Genomic DNA, 14,466 nt, shown 5'->3' on the forward strand with positions numbered 1-14,466 from the left:
GACACAAATGTAACAGCTCCAGTGAGGAGATCGGGACGTCGGCGGCGGCTTATTCTTTGCTCCGAATTCGGTCTTCGGAATACTATACCAAGTCAACTACACGCTGGCTCCGGCACTCCACCCACCTCTTCCTCGGACCCGGATCATCGAGGGCAGAGTTACATGCGGATAGTTCAGAACAAGGAGCGTGCTGCGGTGGCAAGTGGTGGTTTACCGGGGGCCGCCACTGTAGCGGCTAACATGGCGGAAAAATGAGCTTCCGTGAAGAACCTCAATGGCAGCAAGGTGAGATATAGGTCGTGTAGAATGCTCCCCGACTGTCGGGAGAGAGCCTCAGAGTACTTTCGACAGCGACATCTGAGATTTTAGCTGAGCATGTTACATGTACCCAAAGAGCGAAATACCGCACCACCACAACAAGCCCTTGACTTGAACTTGCGGTACTCGCCTAGACGGCACAGCCTTTTTGTGTCGTGTCCTGTCTGTTGATCAGTCCCAGAAACCAAGAACCAAAATGTCTTCGGCCAAGTCGACCAACGAGCCCATCGCGGTGATCGGCTCCGCCTGTCGCTTCGCGGGCGGTTCCAGCAGCCCCTCTAAGCTATGGGACCTGCTCAAAGAGCCCCGTGACGTGCTGAAAGATATCCCAGACAGCCGCTTCAGCGCTGAGGGCTTCTACCACCCTGACGGCTCGTACCACGGCCGCTCCAACGTCAAGGCCTCGTATCTCATCGAGGAGGATGTGCGGACCTTTGACGCCCAGTTCTTTGGCATCAAGCCTGTCGAGGCCGGCGCTATCGACCCACAGCAGCGCCTGTTACTAGAGACGGTGTACGAGGCGCTCGAGTCGGCGGGGCAGTCAATCCAGAGCCTCCGCGGCAGCGACACGGGCGTGTACGCGGGCCAGATGTGCAGCGACTTTGAGTTCCTAGCATACCGCGACCTCGATGAGCTGCCCACGTACCGTAAGTGGAAAAAATAATTATCCAGTATCCAGACCAGGGAAATGCTGACTCTGGCATGACAATTTAGATGCCACCGGCACAGGCCGCAGCATTATGGCCAACCGCGTCTCCTACTTCTTTGACTGGCACGGGCCGTCGATGACGCTCGACACGGCTTGCTCGTCCAGCTTGTACGCCGTGTACCTCGCGGCCCAGGCGTTGCGGTCGGGCGAGTCGCGCGCAGCCGTCGCGTGCGGGACCAACCTTCTCCTTGGACCCGAGTACTTTGTCAGCGAAAGCAAGCTCAATATGCTGTCACCGGACTCGAGATCGCGGATGTGGGATGATGCGGCGAATGGATATGCGCGAGGAGACGGTGTGGCTGCAGTGGTTGGTACGTTTCCCCTGAAGCTGGTGCTTGTCTCTGGTTTCACCAAAAATAAAAAATAAAAATATTGACCGCTAATCAACACAACGGCTTCACCACAGTCAAAACACTGAGTGCCGCACTTGAAGATGGCGACGATATTGACTGCATCATTCGCGAGGTCTGCGTCAACCAGGATGGCGCCACAAGCGGCATCACCATGCCCAGCGCCAAGGCGCAAGCCGCGCTCATCCGGCAAACATATACCAAAGCCGGCCTCGACTACCTTGGCGACGGCAGACCCCAGTACGTCGAGGCGCACGGAACCGGGACGCCAGCTGGTGACCCGATCGAGGCCGAAGCGCTCAGTACCGCCTTCTTCCCAGATGGTACCCCACAGGCACAGTCACAGCAGCCGATCTATGTCGGCTCAATCAAGACGGTCCTGGGCCACACCGAGGGAACCGCCGGAGTGGCGGCCTTGATCAAAGTGTCGCTGGCGCTTCAGCATGGTTTGATTCCGCCAAACATGCACTTCAACCAGCTCAACCCCAAAATTGAGCCCTTTTACCACAGCCTCCAGATCCCTACCTCCCTGGGCGAGTGGCCGGTTCTACCTGCAGGGCAAGCGCGCCGTGCCAGCATCAACAGCTTTGGATTTGGAGGTGCCAACGCGCATGCCGTCATCGAGAACTACATTCCCGAGCTTCACAGTTCGAATTTGATAAGTCGAAAGACTCTACTCTCTCCACAACGACCCGCGGCACTTCCCTTTGGAGTGTATGGTCATGGTGGGCTGCTGATTGATACCAAGAGTGAGGGTGGTTTCGATGACGAACACCAGCCCGAGCAACTTCCAATGGGGCCCTACGTCTTCTCGGCTGCGTCGGAGCAATCCCTCGTTGCCAATCTCGAGGCCTATTCTGCATATCTGGCCGGGCCAAGCGCCACCGCGCTCAACCCTCGCGACCTGGCATGGACTCTGCGCCAGCGCCGTTCTAATCTGCCTTTCAAGGTGGCTTTCCCGGCTGGCTCAATCGAGCAACTCCGATCCAGCATTGACGCAAGGTTAGAAGAAGCCAAGTCCAACAAGACGGCGCTGGGACGGAGGTCATTGCTGCCGCAGAACAGTAAGCCCCGAGTACTCGCCGTTTTTACTGGTCAAGGCGCACAGTACGCCCGCATGGGAGCTGAGCTACTCAATCGCTCTCCCATGGCGCGGCAAACCATCACCCAGCTCGAAGGGCATCTGGCCGCCCTTCCCGAGTCGCAGCGGCCTCGGTGGTCTCTGGAGCAGGAACTGCGGGCCCCGCCCGCCACAAGCCGTCTAAACGAGGCCACCTTGTCTCAGCCTCTCTGCACGGCGCTGCAGATCGTACAGGTGGACCTCCTACGCGTTGCAGGCGTCGAGTTCACGGGAGCCGTTGGGCACTCGAGCGGCGAGATTGGCGCCGCCTATGCCGCCGGTCTCCTGTCAGCCCGCGATGCGCTATTGGTGGCCTACTTCCGGGGCTTGACCGCGTCCAGCGCTGCCAGCCCCAGCGGCGCCCATGTCAAGGGAGCCATGATGGCCGTGGGCACCTCGATGGAGGACGCGGCCGAGATTGTTGCCGAGTTCGAAGGCGCAGCCACGGTGGCGGCTTGCAACTCGTCGGCCAGCGTCACGCTCTCAGGCGACCAAGACGCCATCGACGAGTTGGCCATCATTTTCGAGGACGAGGGGAAGTTCAATCGCAAGCTCAAGGTCGACAAGGCGTACCATTCGAGCCATATGCTGCCTTGCTCGGCGCCGTACATTCAGGCCCTTGGCGGCAGTGGTATCAAGGTGCGGGCTCCTGCCCCTGGCAACTCCAAGGGCCGCCCTGTCTGGTACTCCACTGTGTACCCAGACCTGGATATGTCTTCCCCTGAAGCGCTGGGAAAACTGCAAGATGGCAGCTATTGGTCTGACAATATGGTGCAGCCGGTGCTTTTCTACCAGGGGTTGAACAAGGCACTGGCGGCGACTGGAACGTTTGACCTCGCGATTGAGATCGGCCCGCACCCGGCGCTCAAGGGCCCAGCAACCCAGACCATACAAGAGGCGCTGAACCGTGACATCCCTTATCATGGCGTGCTCGCCCGCGGCACCGCGGCCGATGTCGCCCTCTCTGCTGCTCTTGGCTTCCTCTGGAGCCAGGAGAGCACGTCCCAGTCACTGGTCAACCTTGAATCGTTCGAAATCGCCGCCGGCGCCGCCAAGAGCGACGGGTACCGAGTTTTGAAAGGGCTGCCCTCGTACCAGTGGAACCACGAACGGGCCTACTGGAGGGAGTCGCGACGCTCCCGCCGCCTTCGCACTCGCAAGGTGCGTGTCAATCCCATCCTCGGAGCCGTCGAGCCCGAGATCTCGACCACGCAACAACGCTGGCGCAACATACTCCGGGAGCGCGAGATCCCATGGCTGTCGGGCCATCAGCTGCAGGGCCGCACGGTCTTCCCGGCTGCCGGATATGTATCGACACTGATCGAGGCTGTGCGCCAGCTCCCGCAGATTGCCGATGCCGGTGGTGATAGTAGTAACACGATTCGCTTGATCGATATCTCCAACTTCCGCATCTTGCAGGCCATATCCTTCGGCGAGGATGACAGCGGCGTCGAGATCCTGGTGACGCTGGAGAACATCCTCAAGGACGACGAGCGCCAGAGCTTGCGGGCACACTTTACTTACTCCTCGGCTTCTGGTTCTGGGCGGGACCCCGACGCCTTTGCCTTGTCCGCGAGCGCCGACGTCGAGGTTCTGCTTGGCGAGCCCGACGAGAGCTTGCTGCCTGCGCGCCAGGCTGACCCGCCCAACTTGGTCGACGTGGCCGACGACCGCTTCTATGGGACCCTGGCTGACCGCGGATATGGATACACTGGGCCGTTCCGCGCCTTGTCTAGCCTTCGCAGGAAGCTGGGAAAGGCTGTTGCCCAGGTCTCCATCCCGCCGCGGCGGCCATTGGACGAATCGGGATCAGAATCGTCATACGAGAACACGCTTCTCGTTCACCCTGGCACGCTGGACGGCGCCATCCAAGCCGTACTTCTTGCCTTCTGCCATCCGGGCGATGGTCAGCTTTGGTCACTGCACGTCCCCACCGTTATGGAGCGGATTCGGGTGAACCCAGCCCTCTGCGGGTCTGGCTGGGGAGAGGCCGAGTCCGTTCACGTGGCCGCCATGTCGGAGGCTAGTGCCGATGGTGATAAGACAGGCATGGCGGGCGACGTGGACATCTTTGCTGCACCAAGAGGTAACTGGGCTGCAGAACACGCCGCCATTCAGGTCGAAGGCGTACGCACCGTCCCTTTTGCTGGTGCGACGGCTGCCGACGATGACAGGATATTTGGTAGGATGCGCTGGGCGAACGGCAGTCCGGACGGCGACGACATGTTGGCCTTGGATGCTGAGACCACGCCGTTCGAACGCAACCTCGTTGTGGGCGCCGAGCGTGCCGCCCTCTTCTACCTGCGCGAGTTTGAGCGGGATCTGGCTCCCGACCACCCCGTGAGAAGCCACCCAACCTACAGCCACTACCTCGCCTTTGCGCGTCATATGAACGGGCTTCAGAACCAGGGCCGCCACAAGCATGCTCGCAAGGAGTGGGCCAGTGACACCCTAGAAGATGTTCTCGCTGCTACGGAGCCCTTCAAGGACTGCATTGACATCCGCATCATCCACAAGGTCGGCGAGATCATGTCTCCCATCTTCGATAACACGGCGCCTGTCGTTCCGGAGCAAACTGTTCCCTTGCCCATCGAGCTTCTGGCAGAGTACTACGCCGACGCCGTTGGCTCGAATCAGTGTGCCCAATGGCTGGGCCGAGCGGTGAAGCAGCTCGTGCACCGTTACCCGAACATGAACATCCTCGAGGTCGGCGCCGGGACCGGAGCCGCGACCAAGCCCATCCTAGCCCACATCGGAGCCCAGGGATTCTCGTCGTATACCTACACCGATATCTCAGCCTACTTCTTCGAAGAGGCCACCTCGATCTTTGCGCCCTACGCGAAGCGCATGATTTTCAAGACACTGGACGCGGCGCGGGACCCCATCTCACAGGGCTACACCCCAGGCTCGTACGACCTAATAGTGGCAGCGTCCGTCCTTCACGCAACTCCAAGACTGGGGCAAACTCTGCGCAACCTCCGTCGGCTCCTACGCCCCGGCGGCTTCCTTATCGTCAACGAATCTACCAACAGCACATTTGCCCGCGATGGCTTCATCTTCGGCACCATGCCAGGCTGGTGGACAGGAATGGACGAAGGCCGTACTCTCTCTCCGCTCGTGGGGCCCGAGCATTGGGACGAGTTGTTGAGGGAGAGCGGCTTCTCGGGGGTGGACACGATCACGCCTTTGGAGGCGGTCCAGGAGACGCACTCCAACGCCGTCTTTGTCTCGCAGGCCGTTGATGATACGGTCTCGTTTCTGCGTGAGCCGCTGTCGTCTCCTTTCCCCGGTGGTGGTGGTGGTGACGGTGCAAGTCTGCAAGACCTAGTCATCATAGGCGGGGCTACACTCCGCACGGGTCGCGTCGTGTCGGAAATCAAGCGCGCCCTTGCTCCTCACGTCTCGGGCAGCGTCATCACCTTCAAGCGTCTGCTTGACCTGCCTGCGGACTGGCACTCCAACCTGTCGCCAGACGCCTGCGTGCTAAGCCTCTCGGAACTTGATTCCCCCGTATTCGAGGATCTGACGGCGGCCAGCTTCGACGCCCTCAAGAGGCTCGTGGCCGTCGAGCATACCCTCCTGTGGGTCACGCGCGGCAAGCTGTCGGGTGACAGCGCCGCGTCCGGCATGAGCGCGGGATTCCTCCGCGCCGTCGTCCACGAGGTCCCCGGCCTCCGGGTGCAGTGCGTCGATCTGGACCCCGAACTCCACCCTGGTGGTGGGGCTAACGGTCGAGCGGACGCCGCTCTCCTCGCCGAGGCGCTGCTGCGGTTCCGGCATCTCGCCCGAATCCAGACTCAGGTACAGACGACGCAGGCTCAGGAACCGCCGCTGTGGTCTGTCGAGCCCGAGATCGCCGTGGACGCGCGTGGCCACCAGCTGGTGCCGCGCTTCCTGCCCGACATTGACGCCAATGATCGGTTTAACTCGGCTAGGCGGACCATTACGCGTGAGCTGGACGTGCGCGAGCTGACGCTGCCGTCACGGTGGAGACGGAGAAGGACAAGGACAAGACGGGTTACCGGGTTGTCGACACCTCCCTGCTTCGGGACGCGGATAAACTGGCTTCCGAGTTGGGCAGCAACACTACGGAGCTGCGTGCGACGACCGCAATCATCTCCCCGGTCGATACTCCTCTTGGTCCGCTCTTCTTGACTTTGGGTCTGGAGGAGGAAGAAGAGGCCGGTGACTCCCGCTTCTTGGCCTTGGCCGAGTCTCTAACGTCCAGAGTCAGGGTCCCAAGGTCTGCCACCGCTCTTATCGCCAACTCCAAGGGGCGTGTTACTACCTCGCCGTCGTCTCCGGGAATCCGTGAGACTGAGGACGCAAAGCTCCTGGTCCAGGTTGCCGCCCACCTCCTCGCCGAGTCTGCACTCCAGGGTCTCGTGCCGGGCCAAAGCATCACATTCCACAACGCTTCGAGCGGTCTCGCGCGCGTGTTGGGACGGCGGGCGGCGGAGCGGAGTCTCAATGCCATCTTTACGACCAGTCGGGGTGCCGAGACGACTGGGGGAGATCATGCTGCTGCCACAACCATCTCAATCCCAGCTTTCTTACCAGCAAGGGAGATACGATCTCGGCTGCCCAAGGATCTGGCTCGCTTCGTCATCGCATCGGCCCAAGACTCCCACCCGGCGGAGACAGAGAGAATTGCGGCCGTGCTGCCTGTCAATTGTCGCGTGGACCGTCTTACCACCGCCGCCTTCCAGGGCCAACCGGGCAGGGACCTGTCTGGAATGTCACCTTCTCCTTACCGTTCCGCGACAGAAAGTGCCCATGGAATGTTGGGGGACACCCTCCAGCGGGCCCTGAAGCATGCGCAAGAGGATCTCAAGATGCCGCCGCCTATCGACGTCGATGTCGATTTCACGGTCCATACTGTCAGCGCTAGCGACTTGACTGCTGCCACCTCGGTGCTCCAGGACCCTCTTGCAGTGCTCGATTGGCAAGCTGCCCCCATTGTGCAAGCCCGTATCAGCCGGTTAGATACCAAGCCTATCTTCAAGTCGGACAGGACCTACTGGCTGGTGGGACTTTCGCGCGGCCTTGGACTTTCCATTTGTGATTGGATGATTGCCAAGGGGGCCAAGTACGTCGTCATTAGTAGCAGGAGCCCCGATGTGGAGGCTGGCTGGGAGGAGAGCTGCCGGAAGAAGGGCGCTGTTGTAAAGATCTTTGCTAAGTCAGTTTTCACTTTTTTTCATCCTTATTCTTGTCCTTTCTCTCGGCACCTATCTGCCTGGAACGACCTTCTTACTAATCGATCATCATGTGCCAGTGATATCACCGACGGCAACTCTGTCGAGACCTTGTACAAGACCATCTGCGACACTCTCCCTCCCCTCGCTGGAGTCATGATGGGAGCCATGGTCCTCCGTGACCGACTTGTCCGTGACATGACATTCGAAGACATGCAGATCGTTCTCGGCCCCAAGGTAGACGGCAGTCGCCACCTTGACCGCCTACTAGGCGACCGTCCTCTTGACTTTTTCATCTACTTCTCCTCCATGATGCAGGTCCTAGGCAACCTCGGGCAAGCCAACTATGTCACCGCCAACGCCGCCTTCCCCGCCCTCGCTGCTCAGCGTCGGAAGCGGGGCCTGGCGGCCAGCATTGTGGACATCGGCGCCGTCTCGGGCGCCGGTGCCTTTGGCGTCTTTTCAAGCGAGTCGGCAGACAACGGCGAAAACAGCCTGCTCCTCGTCGGCCTGCGTCGCGTCTCCGAGATAGACGTGTACCAGCTCCTCGCCGAGGCCATTAACTCCGGGTACGGCCACCTGCCGCTGGGGCCGGGTGAGGAGCCGGCCATCGGGCTCGGGATGCGCTTTGTCTCGCCCGGTGAGCCCTCCCTTCCCAGGTGGTTCGGCAACCCGAAATTCGCGGGCTTCGTGCTTCGTGATGAGGACGAGGACAGTGCGCACCACGGCTCCGCAAACGGCAAGAACGCCGCCTCGGTGCAGGAGAGACTGCTCCAGGCGCAGAACACGACGCAGGTCCACGAGGCCATCAGAGACTCGTTCCTTGCCAAGGTCCGGCCGATGCTGCAGATCGAGGGCGCCGACGACGACGCGCTCATGAGGATGCGCAGCAACGAGATTGGCATGGACTCGCTCATCGCCGTCGACATCCGCTCTTGGTTCCTCAAGCAGCTCTCCGTCAGCATCCCCGTTCTCAAGATTCTCAACGGGGTGTCGATTGGCGAGCTCGTCGACGAGGCCGTGGCCAAGATTTCCCCTGAGCTTGTCCCGAGCCTTAATTCGGATTCGGCTTTGCCTCCCAGGCCTACATCCGCCGGATCTTCGGTCCCGTCGTCATCATCGTCCTCGTCATCAGTCCCCAACTCTCCAGCAAGTCCAGCCACCGAGGCCACCTCCCGGATGTCGCACGAGACGGTCGGGGAGGCTGACCAGGACCTCGTCTCGCTCCCAAAAGGCAAGCAGTCCGAAATACCTGCTGTCATGACCAAACCGTTGACACTTGAAAGATCCATAAGCCTCTCGCACACCCAGTCCATGTTCTGGGTGGTCCACTCGCTGCTCGAGGACAAGACCACCCTCAACCATACGGGCTTCACTCGCATGACGGGGCGGGTGCGGGTGCAGGACCTCAAGGCGGCCGTCCAGCAGCTCTCGAATCGTCATGAGAGCATGCGCGCTTGCTTTTATCTGGAAGACCATGTCGTCAAGCAGGGCATCCTCAAGACGGGCAGAGTAGAGCTGGAGCACAGGGAGATAGGAAGCTACGAGGAGGTGGAGCAAGAATTTGATCAATTGAAAAAGCACGTCTACGACCTTGCTCGGGGCAAATTCATGCGCATCATCCTCCTGACGCGGACCGATTCCCCGACCGACAATTACCTAATGATCGGCGCACACCACGTCAACTTTGACGGCATGTGCACCCAGATCATCCTCCGCGACCTTGAGGCTTTCTACAGCCGCCGGGCTAATTTGGCCCTGAGTTCGGCGGTCAACCAGTACAGCGCCTTCATCGATAAGCAGCGAGAGGACGAGATCACCGGGGCATGGGATGGCGACCTTGCCTTTTGGCGTCGCGAGTTCGCCACCATCCCCGAGCCGCTGCCGCTGTCGCGTGCCAGGGTCTCGGCACGGAAGCCTTTGCTGCGGTACGACGTGCATTTGGTCGAATTCAGGCTTGATCCGGCCCTGGCGGAACGGGTACGGGCTGCGGCCCGGCAGCACAGGGGCGGCACCGCTTTTCATTTCTATCTCGCTGCGTTCCGCATCCTCTTGCAGCGGTTCCTCAGCCTCGGCGCCAGCAGCCATGGCGGCCAGCAGAATCAGCCAGCGAGTAATAACGGCGGTGATGATGATGATGATATCTGCATCGGCATCGCCGATGCAAACCGACACGACGAAGAAACGCTCGGCAGCGTTGGCCCCTACATGAACCTCCTGGCGCTGCGGTTCCAAGACCGGCCTGCCACGTTCGCATCGGCACTTGCATCGGCGCGCGACAAGGCCTTTGCTGCGTTGAGCCACGCCGCGCCGCCCTTCGACACCGTGCTGCAAGCCTTGCGCGTGCCCCGTGACGTGTCGCACGCTCCGCTTTTTCAGGCCTTCCTCGATTACCGGCTCGGGTTTCCCGGCCAGCAGCCGTTTGCGGACTGCACGCTTGAGGCGCCGCGGTTCGAGCTCGGGCGGACAGCTTATGACCTGAGCGTGGATATTATTGATACTAACAACAACAGCAGCGACGCCAGCAGCGCCACCGGAGATGGAGGCGGAGGTAATGATGTGCTAGTGTCGGTGTATGGACAGGCTGCTCTCTACGAGCAGGAGGATGTTCGTGTCTTTGCTGCCTGTTTCGAGGACCTGATTAGGGAGTTTGCGCATGAACCGAGCAGGAGCTTGGTTGGGACCGGGAGCGAGTGGAGTTATCGTGATGCGGATGTCACCAAGGCGTTGGAGCTCGGCAGAGGTCCCGCATTTGAAACACGATGGCCCGGCACGTTGGCACACCGGCTCGACGACGTGGTGGCCGCAAATGGAGACAAGTTGGCTGTCCGGCTTGCAGTTACGACGACCGGCAGCGAGGGTGGTGATTATCTCACCTACAAACAGCTCGATGACAAGACGAACGCCATCGCTGCCGCGTTGATGGAAAACGGCGTGTCCAGGGGCCAGTACGTCGCCGTCTACCAGGAGTTAACGCCAGACTGGATCTGCTCAATTCTGGGCATTCTCAAAATCGGAGCTGTTTACGTGCCACTGGACCCAGGCACGCCCGTTGCCCGGCTCGCCATGGTTGTGGCTACATGCCATCCTGCTGCCCTTCTCGTGGACAAAACGACACAATCTGGTAGTACCGCCCTTGCCCTCGCCCTCGATACCTACCCCACTACCGTGATCGAAGTGTCAACAGTCCTAGAGCCTGCATTTAAGCCCAACAACCTCCAGCGGCGGATACAGACCGTGCCGGATGCCCGCGACCCAGCCATCGCCCTCCACACGAGTGGCACCACGGGAACTCCCAAGGTCATTGTCCTGACACACGCCAACCTTGCCAACGAGGTCGAATCCTCGACCAAGACCTACGGGCTGGATTCCAACGTCACCGTCCTGCAGCAGAGCGCATCCGGTTTCGACATGTCGGTCCTGCAAATCATGCTGGCCCTGGCTTTGGGCGGGACGCTTGTAGTTGTGCCGCGCGGGTTTCGTGGAGACGCCGTGGCCGTGACCGAGTTCATCGCCGAGCACAAGGTGACGTACACGTGCGCGACCCCGACCGAGTACCGCAGCTGGTTCCGGCACGGCGACTGCGCGGCTCTGCGGCGCTCTCACTGGTCCGTCGCACTTAGCGGTGGCGAGGCCGTCGACCATTCACTCCTCGGTGCCTTTCGCGAGCACTTTGGGGTCGGTGCCGAGTCGTCGCCCGAGAACATGCGGCCTTTCAGGCTGTTCAACGGCTATGGCCCCGCCGAGACAACTTGCTGCTCCGCCTCCATCGAGCTCACATCCATGCTTACATCCTCGGCCACGACCCCGGCCACGATCCCGGCCGGACCTGCCTGTGCCAACGAGTCCGTCTACATCCTCGACGAGGAGATGCGCCCCCTGCCACTCGGCCTGCCCGGCGAGATCTGCATCGGCGGCGTGGCCGTGGCGCGCGGATATTTGGAATTGGGCGAACAGCCGGTCCTCACCGCCCGAGCCTTTGTTCGGAATCCCTTCGCCACCCAAGAATACATACGCAAGGGATGGACAACCATGTTCCGCACCAGAGACAGAGGCCGCCTCCTGCCTGACGGATCTCTAGTCGTCGAGGGCCGGATTGGCGACGACACCCAGATCAAGATCCGCGGCGTCCGCATTGACTGCGGGACATCGAGCAGACTATAGTCCAGGCCTCTGAGGGCGCAGTGGTCGAGGCTGTTGCTGTTGCGCGGACGACGACGACCTCGTGCTCATCCGCTGCAGAGCAAGATTCCAAGTTTGTCGTTGGCTACGTCGTCTTGGATGCCGAGTTCCTCAGTCATGACGTGCAGCCACTTGAAGAAGGACCAACTGCGGCAACTTCACGAGTACAGGGATACCTGGCTCGCCTCCTCTCAGACCTGCCACTCCCGCGTACCGTCCGACCCAGCATGCTCATTCCGATTGACAAAGTGCCACGCACCACTTCTGGAAAGACGGACCGACGCGCGCTAGCGGTCCTGTCTCTCGACCAATCGTCCGCCTCCTCCAATACCACACACCAAGAACAGCCCCTAACAGACATGGAGCTGCGCGTCCAGGCCATATGGGAGCAGGTCTTGAACTCCCAGCCTCATCCGGGTGAACATGTCAATCACCATAATACATATGAGACCCCCCTTGTCACGGCGCAAGATACCGACTTCTTCCACGTTGGCGGGACGTCAATGCTGCTCCTAGATCTACGGCAGCAGATCAAAAGACAGCTGGGACTCTCGGTCCCATTGATGCAATTGTTTGAGCACAGCACGCTGGGCGCCATGGCCACCTTTCTCACCGCGCAGGAAGCGAATCAGCAAGCTAATATTGTTGCTGCTTCACCCCAACCCCGAATCGACATCGACTGGGAGGCTGAGGCGACTCCTTCTGATGAACTTCGCCAGCTGGCGGGGCAATTCCAAACCCCCCTCCCGCGCAGTAGCAGTATCATTGACGAAGCTGAGGCCGAGACAAACCACACCGCGCCAACGGTGATCCTCACAGGCGCTTCAGGCATTCTCGGACGCCAGGTCCTCCACCGCCTTCTAGCCTCGCAGCGAACCGGCACCATCGGCAAAATCATATGCGTCGCCCTGCGACAGATCAAATCCCGCGTCGCCTCAAACGCCCTGCCGGCCCCAACAACGCACCTAATCTACCTGCCTGGCGATCTCCGGCAAAAGCGGCTGGGCCTGACGCCAGCCGAGTGGGCATCTGTCGCGGCGCAGGCAGACACCATCGTCCACGTCGGCGCCGAGGTCTCCCACACCAAGACCTACGCCACGCTGCGGGCCGCCAACGTGGACGCTACCGCCGAGCTGGCGAGGCTGTGCCTTGAGGCGGGGGTATTATCGCGTCGTCCAGTTCCCTTCCACTTTGTCTCGACGGGCGAGATCCCCATGCTCGGGTCGTCGAACGGGACCGAGGAGAGCGAGACGCTGATACTCTACGAGGAGTCGGTACGGTCTGCCCAGGTGGTACCCGACCAAGGGGATGCGGTCGCTAGGGGTTACGCCGCCACCAAGTGGGTGGGCGAGAGGATGCTTGAGAACCTCGCCGATATTTCTGGCGGTATCGCTAGTACTAAAGCGGGATCCTTCCGCGTCTGGATCCACCGGCCCTCGGCCATCACGACGCCGCAGGACGAGACGGCCGTGGGGCCTGACGCGCCCATCCTCCCGAGGATTTTGTTTTACTCGCGCCTGTTGAGGGCCGTCCCTGGGGACGGGACCAGCGGTGGGTTTGGAATCCGGGGCTCGATGGACTTTGTACCGCTGGAGAAGGTGGCTGAGGATATTGTCAATGTCGTTGTGGAGGCTGCCAGCAGCACTCAGGCTGTTGGCGATATTGATGATGATGACGTGAAGGAGGCTGACACCACTGACAACACTCGGGCGGTGACCAGGGGTGTTCAAAGCGGGGGAGTCACGTACGTACATCACACAGGGGGCACCGTCATGGAGCTGGCGACGTTGCGGAAGGTCCTGGAGGCAGAGGAGGAGAAGGCCACCGGGCAATCGGAGAGGTATCTTGCTGATGGGGAGGAGACAAGGGCAAGGCGGTTCGAGGTCCTGCCGTTTAAGGAGTGGACGGACAAGGCGGAGGCGGCCGGCTTGCACCCGCTGCTTGCCGGGTTGTTTCGGGGGGTTGAGCAGCAGAAGAGGGCGGTGGTTTTTCCTAGGTTTGTTAAAGGTCCCAGGTAGCTTTATATGGGCGAGGGAGAGGGAGGATGGGGTGATTTTGATGGGGTTGTTATGCGAATCTTCTTTTTCGGTTGACGTACTTTATCAGCGAGTCGGTCATATAAGTGGGCCGGTCACTTTTGACCACCCTTCGAATACCATCCTCCATTATAATACAACGAAACTATCAACCAACTATAATAACATCAGAAACAGCTGAGTCTGAGGCATATGCAGCCTCCTGGCAAGTGCGCGCATTATGGCCAGGCTTGCCGCATACACCACAGCACTGAGTCTTCGTACGAGACCCCCCTGTACCACCACCACTTTATCGATTTTCCTGGATTACGTGCTCGCCCACGGCCTTCTGATCCAGTAGATCCTGTGGCTCTTGTACAGTAAGTGACCCTCCAAGCCTCACACGTATTTTTTTGGCTCTCCGGCACTTACTTAGTGCCTTATTGGCCTTACGGAGCGAAGAGACCTCTGCACGAAGGAGAGCCACCTAGTGCATTATAGCCGTTATACCCTTAGTAAGCTAGTCTACCGTAGTTAGCATTAAAGTCGGGGAGCTATTTTGATAGTTAGTAAT

General features: G+C 60.3%; 1 protein-coding gene across 1 annotated transcript; it reads left to right on the plus strand.

Annotated features, from left to right (window-relative positions):
• Positions 1–514: 514 nt before the first annotated feature.
• On the plus strand, positions 515–13,895 carry PODANS_0_240 (uncharacterized protein; the record flags this gene model as incomplete). Its single annotated transcript, XM_001904513.1, has 6 exons — positions 515–965; positions 1,033–1,338; positions 1,434–6,477; positions 6,579–7,679; positions 7,776–11,823; positions 11,889–13,895. The coding sequence occupies 6 exons, from the start codon at positions 515–517 to the stop codon at positions 13,893–13,895; spliced, it is 12,957 nt and encodes a 4,318-aa protein (XP_001904548.1).
• Positions 13,896–14,466: the final 571 nt, after the last annotated feature.

The sequence above is a fragment of the Podospora anserina genome, chromosome 6 (assembly GCF_000226545.1).
Source record: "Podospora anserina S mat+ genomic DNA chromosome 6, supercontig 3".
Lineage (NCBI taxonomy): Eukaryota > Fungi > Ascomycota > Sordariomycetes > Sordariales > Podosporaceae > Podospora > Podospora anserina.